The 22,816-nt window shown below is 40.2% G+C and overlaps 1 protein-coding gene and 1 long non-coding RNA gene across 2 annotated transcripts in view; one reads left to right on the plus strand and one right to left on the minus strand.

The window, feature by feature from the left end:
• The window catches only part of LOC108439246, a 34,714-nt gene extending 23,625 nt beyond the window's left edge, over window positions 1-11,089 (plus strand). The window contains exons 3-6 of the long non-coding RNA XR_001858747.2: window positions 2,843-2,922; window positions 3,425-3,512; window positions 9,265-9,334; window positions 10,955-11,089. This is a non-coding gene — a long non-coding RNA (uncharacterized LOC108439246). The remainder of the gene's footprint in view (window positions 1-2,842; window positions 2,923-3,424; window positions 3,513-9,264; window positions 9,335-10,954) is intronic.
• b4galnt4a (beta-1,4-N-acetyl-galactosaminyl transferase 4a) overlaps window positions 1-22,816 on the minus strand; it is a 213,299-nt gene that overhangs the window by 43,833 nt on the left and 146,650 nt on the right. Inside the window, exon 8 of the mRNA XM_017717516.2 lies at window positions 3,949-4,027. Coding sequence (XP_017573005.2) covers window positions 3,949-4,027 — 79 coding nt within the window. The remainder of the gene's footprint in view (window positions 1-3,948; window positions 4,028-22,816) is intronic.

A 22,816-nucleotide genomic window follows, 5' to 3' on the forward strand; every position in this document is an offset into this window, starting at 1 on the left:
CCAAACTACTGAAAGTGCAAGCACATCAAGTGTAGCAAAAAAAAAAAACTGTAACAGGCCCAACAGCTAACCTGGCAGCTTACTTAGCTACCTGCAAACATTTAGAGATAATTAGGTGATTGTGCTGCAAAGTATTCACATTTGGGCATTGATTGTTAGAAAATGCCTGCCATCTGAAGCAGATACCTTACACAAGAACAAATTCCCGCCAATATTCTGCTAATAAAGTACTCATATATCTTCTTTCAGAACAACAGAGTAGCTAAAGGCAGATGCAAATATGCCCATGCATTTTAAACCTTAAACTATGTTATACCATGCAATTGTTGGCCATTAAGTGTGATAATGTCAGTTTTGGCCAGGAGCTTAGAGATAGGCATAGTAGAGGCTTTTAAATGTCAAATGGCTTTTTTCTAAATTCAAATATATATATATATATATATATATATATATATATATATATATATATATATATATATATATTTCCATTTACTTTAAGGAACATTACAGTTTCAAATGTTATACTGAAAGCCCTCTAGGCCACAATGTAGCTGCTTTTGTGCAACATCGACATCAAAAGCCTATGACCAAAATGTTCCCCTTTCTTTTGCTAAACTAAAATTATTCCTGAGTCTTTTGGGAGACCTAAGCAGGGACCTTTAGGGACCCCATCTTGCTAGCTGATATACTGTAAAATTAGAGGCTACCCCAATAATAACTACCCCAAGCTAAGTTATGTAAATGTATAACTGGCTAATTAGTGGCTTGCTGATAATTGGATGCTCATGTGGGGATCTAATAAGCTCACAGCATTCTTGATCCAGCGATCTGTCTTGCCATACAATATATCTTATTTACCCAGCTAACATTACATTTAGCAGCAGTAGTGATCTTAGTAGTAGTTATGATCCAATACTACATCTTGTTGCCAAGAAGAACTACAAGCCAAAACAAATGGCACATATCTTTAAGCTTTTTCTCCTCATGTGCACTTATTCTTCTATGTATCTCATCCCCATGTCTACTGTATTTTTTAAAACATTATTAACCAGCTGCTTTTTTCCCCTCACTCCAGCATCCTGGACAACATTATGGTACAATGATAACACAGAAGTTGTTGGTGGCTGCTTATGTCGCTTATTAGGTAGAGTCAACACTGCCCAGGCCCTTTTACTAGCTCCAAAATTTCCTAGCAGAAACTGTGATTTTCTCTCTCTTGGTGGCATCCACTAAGCTATCTGCTAAAACAAACTAATTTCTTATTGTCTTTTCACACAGGCAAATATAACTAGAATGACTGTATGACATTAAATACAGCTGAACAGCAGTTATGAGAATCATGCATGTGAGCTAGAGTTTTGAATATGGGAACAGCAGTGCTGGAAATAGCTCTGTGATCACATGGATTGGAAGAAGGCTCATGTTTTTCTGCCAGACAGAGCATTTTATCCAAATAAGATAAAGACAGATAAACAAACAAATGGATAATAGAGTTGAGTGCTGTATGTGAATTTGAACCCTGAGGTTTGAAGAGTTTCCATTCTGAGCCCAGCAGAGATTGTGTCATAGTCTGAAAAGCTGAACAGATCAGGCTGCTCCCAATGCCGCTGCCTGCTCCCTCTGAACTAAAGAGTCGTCCTGCCAGTATAAATCACTTCAATCATCCCTTTGTACTCCTTTCCATCTCCGGCTGTGGGCCTCCATGCTGAAGTCATTACAGTAGCTTATCCCCCAACAACACAAACAGACTAACACCCATATTAGCATCATCCGACAGAGACAGCAATAAAAGCTGGAGGCTGGGCATTGAGTATATGAAGTCTGTCATTTGTAAGTGCGTTCACAGCATCGCTTGTAAGAGGGGAGAGAGCTGTTGTTTGTTGACTAGGTCCCAGAATGTCAGCTTTAGAAAATATGTTACTGAAATGCCATGGCTGACCTACAACCCCCAAACCGTCATTCATTCAACAACCCTCGTCTATCAACCTTTTGATTCAAGTACTATTCAGAGATTTCTAGACGTACAGTATGTCAGTGAGGTAATGTTATCACAGGAAGCCTCTATTCTTTATTATTCATTTGCACAGATTAAAGCTCTCTGTATAAATGACAGAAATAGATGCATCAACTAGATTTACATGGTGTTTTCACACTAAAAAGTTCCATACATAATGCATGGCTTACTGTGCTCAAAAGTAGAAAAGACATGCTAACGTTATTGTGGTACATCGTCGTTCTCATATGTAGTGGGACACAATGTCACCAGTAATGTGAGGCTATGACTAGGAAACAAGCTTTGGGTTCCCCTTCAATATCACACACGTACAGGTAAGTTCAGGAGCTCTCAGTCATTTGTTAATTGTTGATCGCCCAGCAAAGAAAATATTTACAGCAGGGTTAAAGGTTTAAAAACAGTTCTTAAGGCGACTCCAATAGCTCCTCAGCTAATATCCAGCAGTCATTCATGCTCACAGCCTAAACCTCAGTCTGCTGCAGCTAAATATAAATCTAAAGAGACTATACACTGTGGCTTCCTTGAGCCTACTCCCTTAACTCCCCCAAAAAACACTATGGTCTAGTTTTACATTTACAGCATTTAGCAGACGCTCTTATCCAGAGCGACTTATAAGAAGTAGTTTTCTAGTCTACGCCCACCCTGATTGAGGGTGGGACACACCAGATTACAGGGGTAACAATATCTCACTCGCCAACTATCAACGAATAAGATATGCATCTGCAACATCAACAATATTTACATGGTCAATTCTCATTTCTAAACTGGTAAGTACATTCACATTCACATTTAGCTACAACTTTAATTAACTCTCTTTTCTCGCTACAGGTTTTACTCTGGCTTTGCTTGATAGCTGTGACATCACCCAGCTCCTTTAAGAGGACAGAGGGCCCTGTGCCACCATCAAGGTAAGTGTATGTATTTATTAATCTCTTGTAATCTCAAATCTCTTGAGGCAATGTCTCTGTCTTATGAGATGTAATGTCTTAAACAGTCTTGGTGATGTGTGCTGGTCAATGAGATCATCACAAACATTTCTTATAGTTTTGTTCCTAACTAGTGAATGCAATGTGCTATTAGCATTGTTATTAGCCAGGTGGTTCATCCAATCAAAAGTGCCACATACAATCAAACTATAATGTATTTGTTTTTTGTCATATTACAGTTTTCTGAATGTTTGCCATTGGACACTTGAGATAGGCCAATAGCTCAGCTGCTTATTTGGGATGCAGAAATGCTTCCTTGACTACTGCAATACAAAAAAACAAACAACAAAAAATCATTCCTTGCAGGACAGGAACATTTACTAACATGTTAATTCACATAGGATTAGTCTACAGCAAATTTTACTAAACTGTGGTTTATTTAATATTCTTTCTTTAGTTTTTGTTATTTCTTCCCTACTTTAAGTTGCAGAATTCAACAATGGCTGGTCACATGGTACTGATCATCTCTGTCTTCAATGTACAACAGGAAATCATTAGCAGATACACACATGGTTAGTCACATGCTTCCTGACCTACAACAAAGTCTACTGTTTGTGTTTTCTGACACCACACATATAGCTGCTAGGGAAGTACAAGGTATGGTAGAACTGTTGATGGACCAACTGACCAGACTGACCAGACTGACCAAACCACTGTTTGGGTGCTCATGTGCGCACAATAAAGAACATCATTCTGCATCTCCTGGCAACTCCTGGCTCTCTCCTTAAGACAGAAAAAGGTTTGCAACATGCAGAAGCACACACTATCTAAAAAGTTCTAAACATGTTGAATTTGGAGTGAAAAACTCAGAAAGACATGCTGCTAATAATTGTGTCCTTGTGTGATCCTGTCTGAATAGTATGTTACAGAATACAGACTTGTCATGTGAATTGATGTGATGTAGTTATATGACAAAAAGTACTTCAGAATATACATAATGTGACTCACCCCAACCTCCACATGATCTGAACCCTTGTCATCCTGCTTATGCAGAATCTCGAAGTAGTATCTTCTGGAGGCAATAAGACTGAAGAGACACAAAACAGAGCAGAGAGAACAAATATATCAGTTCATTTTGTATGTTCAACCCTCCATGGCAGTCCCTTGTTGAAACACATTGGTTTGTGTTTGATTGGTTCACATATGTAAAATATTTATATTCACAACATGCACACATTTCTCTTTGGGTAAAGCACAAATGGGGGTTAAGATGTTAGATGATGACAGAATAAAACATCCATTTCCTCATTTTCACTTCATCTGAGTAAGTCACTGTGTATCCACTACTAGTCTCCTATGCAAATACATTTATTTCTGTTTACATATCATCACTGTCCAAAAAAAACCAAAAACAACTAAAACCCCAAAAAACAACCCAAAGATTACATTAGGTAATCTTACACCATTTCTGTTGGTCCATTCACCATGAAATTCACATCAATTGATGCAGAAAAATACAAATTGGAAACATTTAGGGTGAGGTTATGGTTCGGGTTACAGTGAGTGCTAAGCCTCATTCACACATGCACATTTACCCTGGTATTTGATGGTAATAAAATGGAAATGGCGTCAGCATGGCAATCAATAGGCACAAGACCTAATACAATAGCCAGTACTATAACCAGGTCATTCACAAAAATAGCTCACAAAACCCAGTACAGCAGCCAGTACAACATTCAGGTCATGCACAAAATGGCTCATGAAACCCAGTACAATATCTAGTATCATACCCAGGTCATTCATGAAACAACTCACAAAAACCAGTACAAAAGCCAGATCATTCACGAAACGGCTCACGATACCCAGTACAATATCCAGTACAATAGCCAGGTCATTCACGAAATGGCTCACGATACCCAGTACAATATCCAGCACAATAGCCAGGTCATTCACGAAACGGCTCACGATACCTAGAACAATATCCAGTACAATAGCCAGGTCATTCACGAAATGGCTCACGATACCCAGAACAATATCCAGTACAATAGCCAGGTCATTCACGAAACGGCTCACGATACCTAGAACAATATCCAGTACAATAGCCAGGTCATTCACGAAACGGCTCACGATACCCAGAACAATATCCAGTACAATAGCCAGGTCATTCATGAAACAGCTCACGATACCCAGTACAATATCCAGTACAACAGCCAGGTCATTCATGAAACGACTCACGATACCCAGTACAATATCCAGTACAACAGCCAGGTCATTCACGAAACGGCTCACGATACCCAGTACAATATCCAGTACAATAGCCAGGTCATTCACGAAACGGCTCACGATACCCAGTACAACATCCAGTACAATAGCCAGGTCATTCACGAAACGGTTCACGATACCCAGTACAACATCCAGTACAATAGCCAGGTCATTCACGAAACAGCTCACGATACCCAGTACAATATCCAGTACAATAGCCAGGTCATTCACGAAACAGCTCACGATACCCAGTACAATATCCAGTACAATAGCCAGGTCATTCACGAAACAGCTCACGATACCCAGTACAATATCCAGTACAATAGCCAGGTCATTCACAAAACGGCTCACGATACCCAGTACAACATCCAGTACAATAGCCAGGTCATTCACGAAACGGTTCACGATACCCAGTACAATATCCAGTACAATAGCCAGGTCATTCACGAAACAGCTCACGATACCCAGTACAATATCCAGTACAATAGCCAAGTCATTCACGAAACGGCTCATGATACCCAGAACAATATCCAGTACAATAGCCAGGTCATTCACGAAACGACTCACGATACCCAGTACAATATCCAGTACAATAGCCAGGTCATTCACGAAACAGCTCACGATACCCAGTACAATATCCAGTACAATAGCCAAGTCATTCACGAAACGGCTCATGATACCCAGAACAATATCCAGTACAATAGCCAGGTCATTCACGAAACGGCTCACGATACCCAGAACAATATCCAGTACAATAGCCAGGTCATTCACTTTACAGTCAAGCTTTCAGTTTTTGCGACAAGCTGATGATGTCAAATCCTAATTTCATGGCTATTATGAAAGTGTGCATCCTAGAGAAACATTGTTTAAAGGTAGGATGTGTGAATGAGACCCAAAACATGGTAAACCTGGTAAAAGTGTCCAGGTAATATCCTGAGAGTAAAGGACTTTAGGGTCAGATATTAGGATGAAGTTAAGGTTAGAGTGTAAGTTAGGCTGGCTTTACATGGTGAAGCTTTCAGGCTAGTTGCAGTTTGCACATTTTGTGAAACATAATTTCTGTGCAATTCAAAGTAATTCAAAATAACCACAATAATAGACAATATATATCTGACTTGATTTAACCAGTTGGTTAAATATTAATAGTTAGTGTTTTATTTATATATCATAATGTTCACATTCTGGTAATAAAAAATCCACTGTGATGCAATTACTTAGATTACATTAGCATATTTATGTCAACTGTATGTCAACCTAGCTGCCGAGATCATGATACAGCAGGACAACAAAGAAAAACTCATATCAGATATGAGCATTAGCATCCCCGTGATCCTACAAGGGCTAGAAAGGAAGGGAAGTGGAGGAGGTTTTGGACACTGAGCTCCGCCTCCTAAACCCTGCTTCCATTTCCCCAGTGGGGCCAAAACACTTTCTGACTTTCTTCAACTCCCATTCTGTGCAGCATCACTCATCTAATCAAAAACACATCTCTTCCAATTGGCCTACATCTCCTGTGTGATATTCAGAATTAGACCCTTGTCTAATTTATACCCCGTTAGACTTTCCAGAGTGCCATTCCAAACAACCGTCAGCCGCCGACTGATACAGCTTTATCTGAGGAGCAAAAAGGGGTTTAAAAGGCTGCGCCAAGGCCTGGCATCAAACTCCTCCTCTTATTTACATGCGCTAATTATTTTATTTGGTTTCCTAGTACCCAGGCAATTTGAGAGATTATATTTACAACAGGACGCTTCTAAAGAGTAAATTTACTCATAAATATTCATGAGGAAGGCCGATACACAAAATGAATAATTCAGATATGAGCACGAATGTCTTGTCTATGAGTGTGTGCATGTGCGTACGTTTGTGTATGTGTGTGTGTATGTGTGTGAGAGAGAGAGAAAGAGAGAGAGTGGGAGAGAGAGACAGAAAGAGCGAGAGTAGTGAGCAACAAAAATAGCAACAGCAAGGACAATCAAAGTGAGAGAAAGAGGAAACCAAACAGGACTCTATCCATCATGATACACAATCCTATTACCTTTCAGAGATCAATGACAGCTTATAAAAAGTCTGAATGACAGAAACTGATCATCTTATGAGAGAAGTGAAGAAGAGATGAGAGAGGAGGAGAGGACCACAGAGAGCGAAACAGAAAGAGAGATGGTGCACAACTGCAGATGAATCCAAAAAATTGAGAGGACGTGTAAAGGCAAAAACAGACAGGCCACAGAGGAGAACATTATAGAACCATGTGAATGAGGGAACATTTTAAACTATGTGAATGGGGGAGCATTCTAGAACAGAGAGAATGGGGGGAACATTTTAGAACTGTGAATGAGAGAGAGCATTCTAGAACAGAGGAAATGGAGGAACATTTTAGAACCGTGCAAATGAGGAGGGCTTTCTAGAATAGTGTAAATGTGGAGGACATTCTAGAACTGTTTGAATAGGAAGAGCATTTTACAACAATGTAAATAAGGAGAACATTCTAGAACAGTGTAAATGGAGAGGACAGCCTAGAATAATGTGAATAAGAAGAATGTTCTAGAACAGACTGAATATGAGAATGACATTTAGGAACAGAGTGAATAGGAGGAGCATTCTAGAACAGTGTCAATTGGGGGAAAAAAAACAGGATTATATACAAGAACAATGGGAAATAGTCTAGGACAGTGTGAATGCAAGAGAACATTCTAGAACAATGTGACTAGTGAAAAATGTGCTATAATAGTGCAGTTTGCAAGACGCAGTTTTTAGTTTTCATCACTAATGTCCAGTGAAAGCAACAGCGGCTGCATGCTACAACTCCTTCATGACTGTATCTCTCACTTTTATACTACTACGTTATGTTGCTTTGAGGGGGACTGTAGCTTTCCACCTTGCTGTTGCTTTTGTCATGCAGGTTGCTGATTTTGTCATAGTTTCCCACAAGCACTCTCCAGTGTAGTCTGGTGGAGGTGTCCTCTGGTTCTAAAATTCCTGATATTACCAACATCAGCAGTGTGTTTTGTTTGTGACATTTCAGCCTCAATAAACCAATTTAGAGCATTGCAGCAACTGAAAATAACTTTGATCAACACAGCCATCAATGAAACCATTTAAGAGCTGTATTTGAACAGAAACACAGAGTGCATGAGCAGCTTGGCTGCAGGGTGGATGTACAGATGGTTTGAAACTAGGGTCAAACTTGGAAAATATGCTAATAGCATTGACAAAAATCACTGGTGTTAATCATCATTGGCGTGTTAACTCTGACACCACTTGATAATAGTCATGTTTCCCATTTGCTAGTTTATTTTAAAGCTGCACTTACTAGCTTTAGTAGAGTTCTTGTTATTTAGGCCCTAAATCCTCGCAGGTTCTCTGGGTCATTTTGCCTTCACTTGGCTTCCACTGTTTTCACATTTTGCATATCACTTAGGATAAGAGCATCTGCCAAATGAATATATGTAAATGCAAATGTAAATGTAAGTGGGCCAGTCTGCGTGTGCTGCATCAGAACATGAGATGAGTGCTCAGTCAGGTGCTTGTGTGTGTGTGTGTGTGTGAGTGTGTGTCTGACAAAGCAGCTTCTTCCTGCACGCACTGCCTGACACACAGCAGTGCTCTGATATCCTGCTACCATTCATCAATCAGAGCAGGTGTGCTGGCATTGCAGCAGAAAGAGTCACCGCCTGTTTAACCTAGTCTCAGCGCACACACAGGCAGGATCTGACAAGTCTGTCAGTGGCTACTGTGTCTCTATAGAAGCAATTATCCATATTGAGTCTGTGCAGACCATTTTACAGACTACAATCTTTTATTTGTGTTTGCTGGAGTATAGTATAGTTGGAGTATCTTTTAATGATGTCTAATGTTTGTGTTTTTGTCTGTTTTGCTCAATATTATTTAAAGATTTATGCTTGTTGACCTTTAAGGAAATGTATTCATGAGCAATAGAAAACTAGGCAGAGTCAGTTATGACAAATAACAGCAAGTGTTCTACTGATTTTACACAACTTGCAAAAGTATTACTTCAAATACTTGTTTTTAATATTCTGAAAATTTCTTTCCTTAAAAAAGCAGTTCTACAACACAGAGCAAGGCGACCACTGTTGTTACTTGGCAACAGGTCATGGGCAGAATGATGCAGGTACAGTGAAAAAACAAGCTTTCACATTTCTCATTATGCTGAATATGAGTATTACACAAACTTTACTTGTTTTTTTCCTCAAATCGTTTATCTACATAAAACTACATCTACATATAAACTACAACCCCCAATTTCAATGAAGTTGGGACATTGAGTAAAACAAATAGAAACAGAATACGATGATTTGCAAATCCTTTTCAACCTATATTCAGTTGAATACACTACAAAGACAATATATTTAATGTTCATTCAGATAAACTTTATTGTTTTTTGCAAATATTCACTCGTTTTGAATTTGATGCCTGCAACACGTTCCAAAGAAGGGGTCTCCGTTGTCGTATTTTGCGCTTCATAATGCGCCACACATTTTCAATGGGAGACAGGTCTGGACTGCAGGCAGGCCAGTCTAGTACCTGCACTCTTTTACTACGAAGCCACGCTGTTGTAACACGTGCAGAATGTGGCTTGGCATTGTCTTGCTGAAATAAGCAGGACGTCCCTGAAAAAGACGTTACTTGGATGGCAGCATATGTTGCTCCAAATCCTGTACGTACCTTTCAGCACTAATGGTGCCTTCACAGATGTGCAAGTTACCCATGACATGGGCACTAACACACCCCCACACCATCAGAGATGCTGGCTTTTGAACTTTGCGCTGATAACAATCCAGACAGTCCTTTTCCTCTTTAGCCCGGAGGACACGACGTCCATGATTTCCAAAAACAATTTGAAATGTGGACTCGTCAGACCACAGGACACTTTTCCACTTTGCATCAGTCCATCTCAGATGAGCCCGGGCCCAGAGAAGCCAGCGGCGTTTCTGGGTGTTGTTGATATATGGCTTTCGCTTTGCATGGCAGAGTTTTAACTTGCACTTGTAGATGGAGCGACGAACTGTGTTCACTGACAGTGGTTTTCTGAAGTGTTCCTGAGCCCATGTGGTAATATCCAATAGGTGTTTTTTGAGCATTCCTCAACTTTCCCAGTCTTTTGTTGCCCCTGTCCCAACTTCTTTGGAACGTGTTGCGGGTATCAAATTCAAAATGAGTGAATATTTGCAAAAAACTAATTATATCCATTTGAACATTAAATATCTTGTCTTTGTAGTGTATTCAATTGAATACAGGTTGAAAAGGATTTGCAAATCATTGTATTCTGTTTTTATGTATGTTTAACACAATGTCCCAACTTCATTGGAACTGGGGTTGTACTATTACTGTTCCATAAACTGATTTCACTCCAGTTATGCTGTTTACACACACACACACAGACACACACAAAAACACACACACCCACACACACCCACACACACCCACACACACACACACACACACACACACACACACACACACACACACACACACACACACATCCTGTTAGCCGCTTATCCTTCTGGGTCACAGGGAGAGCTGGATCCTATCCCAGAAGTCACTGGGTGGATGGCAGGATATACCCTGGACAGGTCACCAGTCCATTACAGGGCAGTTGTCCTGTTTAGGTTTATTTACTTAATCATGTGACTATTTATATAGATGTTTACTTTCAGCTGTAAATATATTTAAACATATACTAAATTGCATCTCTCTTGTGCATCTCTGTCCTCACTGATTACTTTAAAAGCACACATGGAGGTCTTGTCAATGGAAGGTCGCCAGTTCGATCCCCTGAGCCGACAGGATGTGACTGAGGTACCCTTGATCAATGCACCTAACCTCCAACTGCTCCCCGGGAGCTGCAGATAGGGCTGCCCACTGCTCCAGGCAAGTGTACTCACTAGTGTGTCTTCACTAGTGTGATTGTGGTGTTTCACTACATGAATGGGTTAGACTGCAGAGGTGAAATTTCCTCATTGTGGGACTAATAAGGGTCACTTAATCTAATCTAATCTAAAAGGCTGGCTGTATCAAGCCCCAGCTAATGGGAAAGGCAATGAATGTTAATACAGTCTAATGTACCTGATTTCTTAATAATGTGAGCTACATGATACTGTACCATCAACATGTTGGTTAATAGGGAACTTTATCGTGCCAGGTGTAGTTTGTTATGTGTAGGTAACGAAATGCAGCTTTAATTTCTCTAATTTCTAATTACTAATACAGCCAACTATGGAGCCTGTAGTCTAAACTGAGCAGCTACTGGAACTGGACTAAAGCTTGTTGATTTACCCAGCAACAAAACAAGCAGTTCAAGCAAAAAATGAAAAACAGTTTGCATTTTACAATCTTAATGTGTTGCGCTTGTAAACTAAAAGTTAAATACATTTTTACCATAGTGATGCTATATGTTAGCTTATAGCTTGTGTGCTGCACACCTAAACATCTCAAGAAGTCACAGTTACTCTGGTTATCTGGGTAGCGTAACGGCTCAAACAGAGATTAACAGAGTAAGCAGTTAAGTCTATGGCCGAACCACAGCTGTTCTGAGGTAAGCTGAGAACCTCTCTGATAAAACTCTTCAGAAACGCCCAAGGACCACGGAGTTCCAGCACTAGTCACGAACAAGACAGACTCAGGCTGCTGAAATAATTGCAGACAGCAGCGGTTGCTAAGTGGTGATTGGAGGGTTTGGAAAATAAGGCAGAGACTGGCAGATTTGAATGGTTATAATTCAGTGACAGCGCTCCCCAAAAAACAAATCAAATTTCGCTGTCTCACTATAAAAATGATGCATAATAAATAGTCTGTCCCCGTTTGGACAGGTCTGTGACATTGTGCAGCCATGAGTAGAGAACTGATGACAAATTGAAATGAAAAATTTAAAAAAGAAATGCTGAAAAATTGCTTTCAGGCTTTCAAAGAAATTTGCAGGGACATTTTTCCACATATCCAAAAGTTAGTCTTAGAAGTGGCTGCATTTTCTACTTCTTACAAGCCATATCATATATGTAGACCCATTAGTCAATAAAACCTTACCCCACATCTCAGTCCAGTTTCATATTCAGAATATAGGTTGAAAAGGATTTGCAAGTCTAGTGTAATTTTTTTCCTTTTCCTTTTTTCTTCTTCTTCATCTTCTTGTTTATCTCCTTTTCTCAGTAAGGGCTTCTTGACAGCTACACATACTTTCAGACTCATAGTGTTGTCTTCTCACAGTGGAAGGATGGACTGAAACACCTGTGGATGTTTGTTGTTGTGTCACCTGTAGTGAACTTGACTTTCTCCTCTCTATCAAAGATGAAAGCTTTAAGTGCTGTTTATCTTATGAGGACAGTTTTGGTGGTGTTGCATGATTGATAGGAGTCCACTTTCTCTGTATCTTAAGATTTTTTTAAAACTCAAGTTTTCTAAACTCCTGTTTTTTCACTTATATTCCTTTGATTTTCCCCTTTCTTATGCAAGTGGAAAGATGAAACACCTGTACTTAATAGTGATTTTGACTAGAAATTAAATAAATAATAAATGAAAACGGTCTTTAACTGCACAGAAGTGTAGATAATTCTCATTCTGTCTTTTTTTCTCTCTCTTGCTCTTATACACACATACACACACACACACAATGGGTCTGTAGCACAGTGACAGGAAGTGAGAGGCAGGGAGACACTGCACGCTTTACCTAGACAATGAGAGAGAGAAAGAGAGATAGAGAAGTGGACTGTGTCAGGATGTTAAAGATAGAGATATCCAGAAGTGGGACAGTGGAGAGCAGGTGGGCAGAGAGAACAGTGCCCAAATGACTGGGCAGGTGAGGTACCAGCTAATCCTAAAGCACTGTCTGCTATTGCAGATACCACATCTATTGACAGATATATTGTACTGCAGCATGACGAAAAAGAGAAAGAGGAATAAAACATTGTGATGAAGGACAGCCTGCACAATACTGTCCACTCTTCACACATGATACTGGTTATGAATGAGGGTACTGTGAGACACTAGAGGGACGAGGAGAGGTGGAGGAATGAGAGAGAGCGAGAAAATAAGAAAGTGTTTGAGAGAGAGAGACAGAAGGAATGGGAATCAAAGATGGAGGGGAGAAAAACTGAGCAACAGATAAAGAGATGGAGAAGACAGAATGAGAGAGGGAGAACGAGTGGAGAGAGCCACATGAAAAAGAGAGAAAAGAGAATGTGAGATATATAGAGAGAGTGAGGCAGCAAGCGAGAAAGAGAGGAGTTAGGTGAGAAAGAAAAAAGTGTAGACAGAAGTGGGGAGTGTGAGGGAGAGAGAGAAAAGGGGGAGCGAGGGATGAAGAGAGAATGAGAGACAGAGGGAGGTAAGAAAGACAAATGGACAGAGGAAGAGTTAAAGATATGGAAAGAAAAAGTGAAGGAGTGAGAAATAAGTCAGGGAGAGAAAGAAAGAAAGCAAGAGATAAAAAGATGAGAGAGAAAAAGAGGAGATAAAAGAGTGAGGCAAAAAGAAAAAGGGAGCGTGAAAGAAAGATGGAGGGGTGAATGAGGAACAGAGGGAAAGAGAAAGACAGAAAAAAGGAGAGAGACAGAGAGAGAGAGTGGGACTGGGATAAAGGGAGAAAGAAAAAAGAGAAAGAGAGGGAGAGATAGAGAGAGATAGATTTCTTAATTAAGAATGAGTTCTTAATTGTGCCTGTAATTGCCGACTCAGTCAGTCTTCTCTCTAATTACTGAGTGAATCTGAGGGCAGATGGATATGCATGAAGTTCAGCTTGGCCCACTGCTGCTGTACTGTACTCTATTTGAGCCATGGTGGAAAGAACAGAAACAGAGACATTTCAGCAGGAAGCACCAATCATTAACTTCTTTTTGGGATGGAAAGGAACACTTCAAATATCTTCTGTGTTTGAGCTTGAGCTTGTTAGTGAAGGAAACTCTGCATCTCTGCTTTAAACACTGTCCATTCTAAATACTGTACATAATGATTACTTTTCCTTCTGAAACAGTATTTAACTTTAAGAACGTTAAAACTAGTACTCTGACATTTTGGATACATTGTATATTGATTATTTTCACTTTTTATTCAAATAAAAAATGTGTGCACTTTTTCCAAAAATGAAGACAGTTGTGATTTAGAACTGTCATCAAGTCTTTTTTCAAGGCCAGTTCCTCAACTGAACATCACAATCAATGGCAGGGATCAGTAAACAAACAGGAATATCAAAGAATGCTATCCATTAGGAACCTCCCGAACCTACCTTCATTTTCTGTACAGGGTGGGCCATTTATATGGATACACCCAAATAAAATGGGAATGGTTGGTGATATTAACTTCCGGCTTTTGGCACATTAGTATGTGGGAGGGGGAAAACTTTTCAAGATGGGTGGTGACCATGGCGGCCATTTTGACGACCAATCCACTTTCCAGGAAACTGTTCATCTAGGAATGCTCGGACCTGACACCCATAATGTGGTGGTGCATCATCTTGCTGGAAAAACTCGAAACTTCGGAACGTGCCAGCTTCCAAAGTGAGTTGGTGTTGAATGGCCCCCAAGGTCCCCCGATCTGACCCTCTTAGACTTTTATCTTTGGGGTCATCTGAAGGCAGTTGTCTATGCTGTGAAGATACGAGATGTGCAGCACCTGAAACTACGGATACTGGAAGCCTGTGCTAGCATTTTTTCTGTGGTGTTGCTATCAGTGTGTGAAGAGTGGGAGAAGAGGGTTGCACTGACAATCCAACACAATGGGCAGCACTTTGAACACATTTTATAAGTGGTCAGAAACTTGTAAATAACTCATGAAAGAATAAAGTTACATTAAAACCAAGCACACCATTGTTTCTCTTGTGAAATTCTCAATACGTTTGATGTGTCACACGACCCTCTTCCCATTGAAAAAACTAAAGTTGGATCCAAAATGTCCGACTTCAAAATGGCCACCATGGTCACCACCCATCTTGAAAAGTTTTCCCCCTCCCACATACTAATGTGCCACAAACAGGAAGTTAATATCACCAACCATTCCCATTTTATTTGGCTGTATCCATATAGTGATACAAGTGAGGGAGATTCATGGCAAAGCAAGGCACATTTATGTGCATAGCACCTTCCATACACAATTCCTCAGCCAGGTGAGTATGATGTGCACACCTACCTGAGGAACTTTCTCTCACTGAATGAGAAACATTTCCCCTGCTGGATGGAGGGGAATTATTCCTTCACCAGCTTGGAAATGTTTCCCCGTTGAATGCCTAACTTTCTCCTGGCCTTCCCATCAGGTGAGAAATTTTCTCCAACCAACAGTTTTTATCTGTCAAACAGTTCATTTTTCCTTCTTTTTTACTTTTAAAAAGACCATTACTTATCTGATATGATACATAACATATCTCCTATGCAGTGGTCTCCCCTCAGAATGAAATAATGTTCCAGTCTTTCAGTAATTGCCTACATTTGAGAAGCTGGAGTAGATTTCTTGAGTGAGCTCCTCATGCTGTGCCAGGCTTTATCATTCTGGTGAGGCTGAGCTGACTGCTGCTTTCTCAATTATTCAGAGGTTTCTGAGGGTACAGGGCAGAGCAGTCGTGTGTCTCTGAACAGCATGTAGAAGGCCTGCCTGGAAGGCAGCGTCAAGAGCCGCCTGGTACACTGGAACTTTAGCCCAGCACACAGAGCCTTTCACTCCTTCTGTTTAAGCTCACAACTCACTGGATCTCATCTGGTTTTCAAACATGGCCCCTGCCCTAGCCTCATCTCATGCCCTCTTTTCATTCTGCTCTTCTAATTTCCCTCACCACCCTTAATTCTTCTGTCCTCTCCTCTCCTCACGTAGTTCTGCTCTCTTCATTCTTTTCACCTCACTTCACCTCTCCTGGATGCTAAGCTCATGTTCCGCACCCAGACTCCTCTCATCAGTTCTTCACAGCTCTTTTTCCAGCAGGTCTTTAGCCTTCAGCTGTCTCTGTGGGTTCCTCTTCAAAACACCAACAACAAACAAGGAGAAAAACAGCCTTTCTGTTACTGTTACTTCAACGAATATACATATTCGGAAATAAGCATCACTCCCATTTTTCCATTTTTGTGTCCCTTTACAGAACAGGGTTACTATTTATTTATATTGTTAAACAAAATAATAAATAATTTTTAAAATAATTTTAAAAACCTTCTTATGCCACCAATTTAGCAATATTATTTTTTAAAATCAATTATGTAGAATACCAAGCACCACAGAAGTGCTTATCTCATTTTTTACCTCATATATTTTTTTACCTCATATTTTAACTGCAATAATCTGATAATGGTAAAGCGTGTAGCATGTATAAACCTTGGTTGCAACATTCGAAACAAAGTTCCAAACTGCTTTTGGAAGCACAAGACTGGTTAATTGAGGGCTTCATACTGTAGATTGCGTTTCCATGGCTGAGCCCCCACAAACAAGCCTAAGATCACCATGCCCAATGACAAGAGCTGACGCAAATACACAGGGCTAATTGTACAGTTTGGTGGAGGAGGAATAATGGTCTATGGCTGTTTTTCATTATTTGGCCTCAGTGAAGGATAATCTTGATACTACATCATATAACAAGCCCCTTGTGCACAAAGCAAAGCCCATTAAGAAATTGTTTGCTGAGAATGGAGTGGAAACCCCCCCCTGTCCATCAACGGCGAGTGTGTGGAGAGGGTCCGCACCTTCCGGTTCCTTGGAGTCCAAATCTCTACCAACATCACCTGGACAGACAACATCACAGCCGTCATCAAGAAGGCTCAGCAGCGACTACACTTCCTGAGAGTCCTCAGGAAGCACAACCTGGATTCCAACCTGCTGCTGACCTTCTACCGCTCTTCCATCGAGAGCCTGCTGACGTACTGTATCACAGTGTGGTACGGCAGCTGCACCATGGCAGACAGGGAGAGGCTTCAGAGGGTAGTAAAGACAGCACAGAAGATTATTGGCTGCCCTCTCCCATCCCTGATGGACATCTACACCTCCCGCTGCGTCAGCAGAGCGAAACGCATCACAATGGACAGCTCGCACCCCGGATCTGTACTGTTTGACCTGTTGCCCTCAGGAAGGCGGTACAGATGCATCAGATCAAGGACAAACAGACTTAAGTACAGTTTTTTCCCAAAAGCAATAACACTTCTCAACTCACAGATGCACTGATAGTCTATCCCCAGACTTCCATCACCACCTACATACCAGTCTATTCCCATACTCCATTACCAGCTACTGTGCAATACTCTGCATACGGAAATGTGCAATCTTACTGTACATGTATGTACATTATACTGGAATATGTGCAATACTTAGCAATGTGCAATATTTAGTGTACATACAATACAGCTGTAAATATCTCCATATTTATATCTTGTAAAAAACATAGTTTTTTTATTTTGTTTCTATATTTATTTCATATACATATATATACAAAACGCATAGAACTGTGCACAACCCCTCCCCATTCTATTCCGTGTCATTTGTTTACATTGTGTGTTTGCACTGAGATGGAGTTGCTCTTAATTTCATTGTACTGTGTATAGTGACAATAAAGGCATTCTATTCTATTCTAACACCTGACTGGCCTGCACAGAGCCCTGAGAGTGGAGGTTGCTACTGCAGCAAAGGTGGAACCAACTCCATTTTAATATCTATATTTTTGGAATAAAATGTTCAATAAGTACATATGGATATAGTATCTGTGTACTTTTGGCCATGGAGTATATGTAGAACAATTCCCTTGAGCCTGGAAAGAGCAAAGAAATGGTAATAATGAAAGGAATAAAGTGGTAGACAGATGCAAATGCATCTGATTAAGCCTTCACACGAGCACCAGTACCACAAAACCTCAATAATTCTGGGGCACTAGAATTTTTTACTCTAATCTCGGCCACACTGGGTTCATTCCCGTACAACGTAAGGAGCTACAGTAGCATTAAAATTGTGCAGCTCCAGCTCAATAGCTGTGCATTTGTGGTGAGTCATCTCTATGTGAAATGCTACACTTCTGGGATCGCAGCCACAACACTTCACAGAGTTTGAAATAGATGCCAGCCTGATGTCCCCGAGGGAACAGAGACTCCACCAACCCAGAAAACAGTGAGAGGATCAGAGTGAGTCATTAGCACACGCTAACAGTGATAGCACAAGGCTTCAGTGTTAGGAGTCTAACACGTTTGGGCTTCCAGCTGAATCACAGGACACCCTAGTAGAGCCTCTGTTTTGATGTAGCAGCAGACGGTAGACAATTAAGTGTCCCACTAAGGGCTAAACATGTTGGGGAGTTGCCGATTGAGCGCCTAACCCTGCTTCTGTTTTCTGCTGTGTTTTCCCTCACTGTCATGCTCAACAAGGTCTACATGGTCTATAGGCTGCGACCTTCCATTCCCCATTGTCCTACAGTAGTGGTCCATGTGATATTTTACAATGGGCACAACCTCAACCATATCCTTGTCTGGTGGGCAAAGGGCTTTTTAATCTATTAGATTATGTCTAATTGTATTCAATTGATTACACTGTTTTACCAAGAGTGATTGCCAAGAGTTGTCAGACCTAATCAATGAACACAACATTTTCACAATCCTGCACTGCTAAAGACTAAACCATAAGTAGGGCTGGGACTAATTGCAGATTTATCAATATTTATTGATAATGGCTATGAAATAAGGTAAATGTTTAATTTTTTCACTCCATTTTGTATATATGAGCATCATGTCTACTGATCCATTATCCTAAATTCCACTCCTGGTTTTAATTCATTTAGGCACACAGTAGTAGGTCACCCTGTGTGCCAAGGCATGAGTGAGTCTCACACTGGTGCACTATTACACAGGAAAATGTCATCAGATGCAGTATTATTTTTTGTTAAATTTTTGTTTAGTCGGGAGGTAAATGCTAGAATATACTGTGTGTGCCACTGTGGAAAAATCAAATTTAAAAGTCAGAGGTGTCGAGTCAGATTTGGTGAAAGTATTTTGGACCACAAGGTATATCTTTATATGTTAACATCACATGTACAAGCTCAAAATGAAAGTTCTGTGACTCTCAGGTCCCAAATGTGAAATCAATGCTATACTAATGAAGATATGATGACAATAGTAGATAATTCACATATAACCTCGGAAGACACGCCCTTCACCAAGTTATGGGTTCTCTTTAAATACTCTTAACATGGTTTGATGTGAAAGGCTGTTTTAGAGAACCTTACAAGTCAGAATTAAGAATTCTGTCAGAATTATTCACAGTGGACTTTTTAGCCTTAAACATATTTTTAATAAATATTTATGGTTGAGGAATTGAGGGATTTTATATATATATATATATATATATATATATATATATATATATATATATATATATATATATATATAAACACTGAAAGGCAAAATAGTTCCCAAATAAAATGTATTTGTCAAATTTTATCACTATTTTATCATGATCACTAGTATATATAAAAATTCAGAAGATGCATGTGGGTTCGCTGGTGGTTTTGGATAGTAAATAAAACGGCTATATTTCTGTTGTAGATACTGTGACCCCTGGGTCATATCAGCACCACTGTGAAGGAATCTGATTCAGTTGTTCAGTTAAATCTGAGGCACTTATTATGTTTCTTTCAATGAATAATTTAACATCAACCCATGTGAATGACTTTGTTTGTTTTGAAAAAATGTTGGAATTCCCCTTTAAAAGGCTGTATCGCTATCTTCTGGCCCAAATGTAACTGTCCTGGACATACTGATCACGTAACTATAACATACATGTGTTTTTTTGTAAATACAAGCACTATTTACTTATGGGTTTTTAATGCTGCTTATTGTCCCAACACTAATCATAATCCTACATTGTTCAGATTTGTATTTGACACCAAGAAAAAAGTTACAGTGCAAAATAAAACATTGTGGTTGGTCTATGGCGGGCATGTTATTTTTTAGCATTATCAACTAATCTATATGTTAAGGCTACTATAACTAATGAGGCTAACTTACCAATTGTCTTCTATGCCTAAGTTTCAGCCTTAAAGCTCTCAAGGACACCAGACATCAATTGGTCATGGCTTTTTATTTAACTCTGCTGACTTTTTAATCAAAAATATATTTCAATAAAAATTAATGAACTCAGTTTTGACCAGATATCACAAACTTATAGGCCATTTCTTTACACACTCACTTTCCTGCCTGGTCTCCCCCTTTTCACACCTACACCTAAAAAGAAAGAACTCCTTTTGCTTCGTTTATTGACATCCTGGTAGCCTCTGGGCAGACGCTCCACAGATCTATCCATATTTCAAGATCTCTTTCTGTTCGCTCACAGCATTTCAAAGACACACAACCAAGATGCCCAGAGGAGCATGAAGCTGTGAAGTCTAGCACTCTTGTATCGGTTAATCCGCCTCTGGGCTGTGGACAGATTATATAATGCAGTGTGATTAGCGAGGGAATGGCTGTTCGTGTGGGGGCATTTGGATCATGTTATTTTTTTATTATTCTTTCCTTTTTTCTCTTCAAAAAACCTCCTTCTGTATTGTAGAGTCATTAATATGCCAGAGGACATCACTGCTCTTTACAGAGGAGTGCAGTGAAGGAAAAAAAAAGAAATCAAAATGAACTTCTTTCCCTGAGAAGTTGAACTTTTCCCTCACAGAGATGCGCAGAGCATGACTCAGATAAGCTACATCATAAAGTGGCGGAGACAGGCTGAAACATGATTAACTGAAGGGAAGAGACTAGCAGATGATGGCCAGAGACAAATAAAGACGAGTTCAAAGCTATGCCTCCCGGAGCCTCTGCAGAAGTGTTACCAGAGGTAGCAGCGCTGCAGTGCATGTACAGTCACCAGTCACTTTAGCTGTGAACATATGGCCTATGACACTACCTCAACAGCTGGATATTTCAATATTTCAATATTTCAATTTCAATTATTATGGTCTGGCAGTGCTCTGAAAATGCAGCAGGTTAAACCCAACCAACTGAGAAATTAAGTAGATAAAAGTGCAAGCAAGACATGTGTGTGAAACCTCTTTTCTTAGGAGGATCTATTAAGGTTTAGACTTTCCTCAACTCAATTAGCTTGACTTACCATAAATGTTTTCCAAGGTGGTGATGGAATTGTCACTGTAGGCTACATTTGATATGTTAGCATCTTCTCTAAAGGTAGTTGGCTAGGCTGCTCAGACTCAAAGAGAATGATAATAGTTTATGGAACTCTGTTTTGAAAAAGTCTATGAGGTAGAGGAAAAGTGGCAGCAGCATTGTGATTGTTGAGGGTAAAGATGACCCAAGTAGCACTGGCATAGGATGCCACCTGTCCTACAAGTCAGCCTATGAAATTTCTGCCCCATTAGAGCTTACCTGGTCAACTGTAAGTGCTGTTATTTGGAAGACAAAGTCCACAAGCAACAACAGGTCAAGCCACAGCAGTATGCCAAGTGAGCTCAGAGAGCGACACTACAGAGTACTGAAGCTCATAGCATGTAAAATCATCTGTCTGTGGTAGCAACACTTACAACTGAGTTCCAAATTGCCTTTGGAAGCAACATCGGCACAAGAACTGTTGGTTGAGTGGATTGGATTTCCAAGGCTGAGCAGGCACAGGCAAGCCTAGGATCACCATGTTTAATGACAAACGTAGTGTAAAACACACCATATTCTACTCTGGAACAGACAAAACACCTTCTCTAGGGTGATGAATCATGTTTTACCCTCTGGAAGTCAGATGAATCTAGGTTTGGTGAGTGCAGAATGCTATCTACCTGAGTGCAGAGCAACAACTGCATTCAAGTTTGATGGAGGAGGAATCGTGGTTTGGGGGTGTTTTTCACGATTTGAGGTGGGCTCCGCAATATTAATCCTACAGCATACTATGACAATCTAGAGTTGTGTGCTTCTAACATTGTGGCAACAGCTTAGGGCTCTTTCCTGTTTCTGCTGGGTTTGGTGTGGAAGACCATGACTAGCCTCATAGAGCCCACTGACTCCACTGAACACTATCAGGACAAACTAAGAGCCAGGCCTCAGTACAACATCAGTACTGACCTCACGAATGCTCTTGTAGCTGAAAGGAGAGCAACTTCCAGCCAAACTTGTACCAAAATCTGGCGGAAAGCCTTCCCAGAATATGAAAGGCTGTTGCAGCAGTAAAGGAGCACCAAATCCATATTAATCGCCACGGTTTCGGAATGAGATGTTCAGTAAACACATGGATTTGATGTTCAGGTGTCCGCTTACTTTTGGCCATGAAGTGTATGTGGCAAGCTTATTAAAAATATATATAATAAAATTAAGAAAAAGAATGACTTTAGTGTGAGTCAAGCATAAGGACAAAAAACTAACAATTAACCCTTCAAACCTTTAGCGGCCCCACCCCTCACACTTCACAGCGCTGTATTCTCATAGCTGTATTAGATATTAGTTTTGCAGTAGTTGAAATAATGTAGTTGGAAATGCAGCAGTTGGAATATTTCATAGTAATCACTAAATAATAAGTTCAGGGTTAAGGAGTTGAGGTATTTTATGCAACTGGACCCAGGACTCTTATACTTACAAGTCTGGCAAACACAGCTCGGCCTAAACATACCCACAGGGAGAGAGAGACAGAGCGAGACAATGCGAGACAGTGCATGAGGGGACTGATATCT

The sequence above is a fragment of the Pygocentrus nattereri genome, chromosome 11, assembly GCF_015220715.1.
Source record: "Pygocentrus nattereri isolate fPygNat1 chromosome 11, fPygNat1.pri, whole genome shotgun sequence".
In the NCBI taxonomy this organism is placed as follows: Eukaryota; Metazoa; Chordata; class Actinopteri; order Characiformes; family Serrasalmidae; genus Pygocentrus; species Pygocentrus nattereri.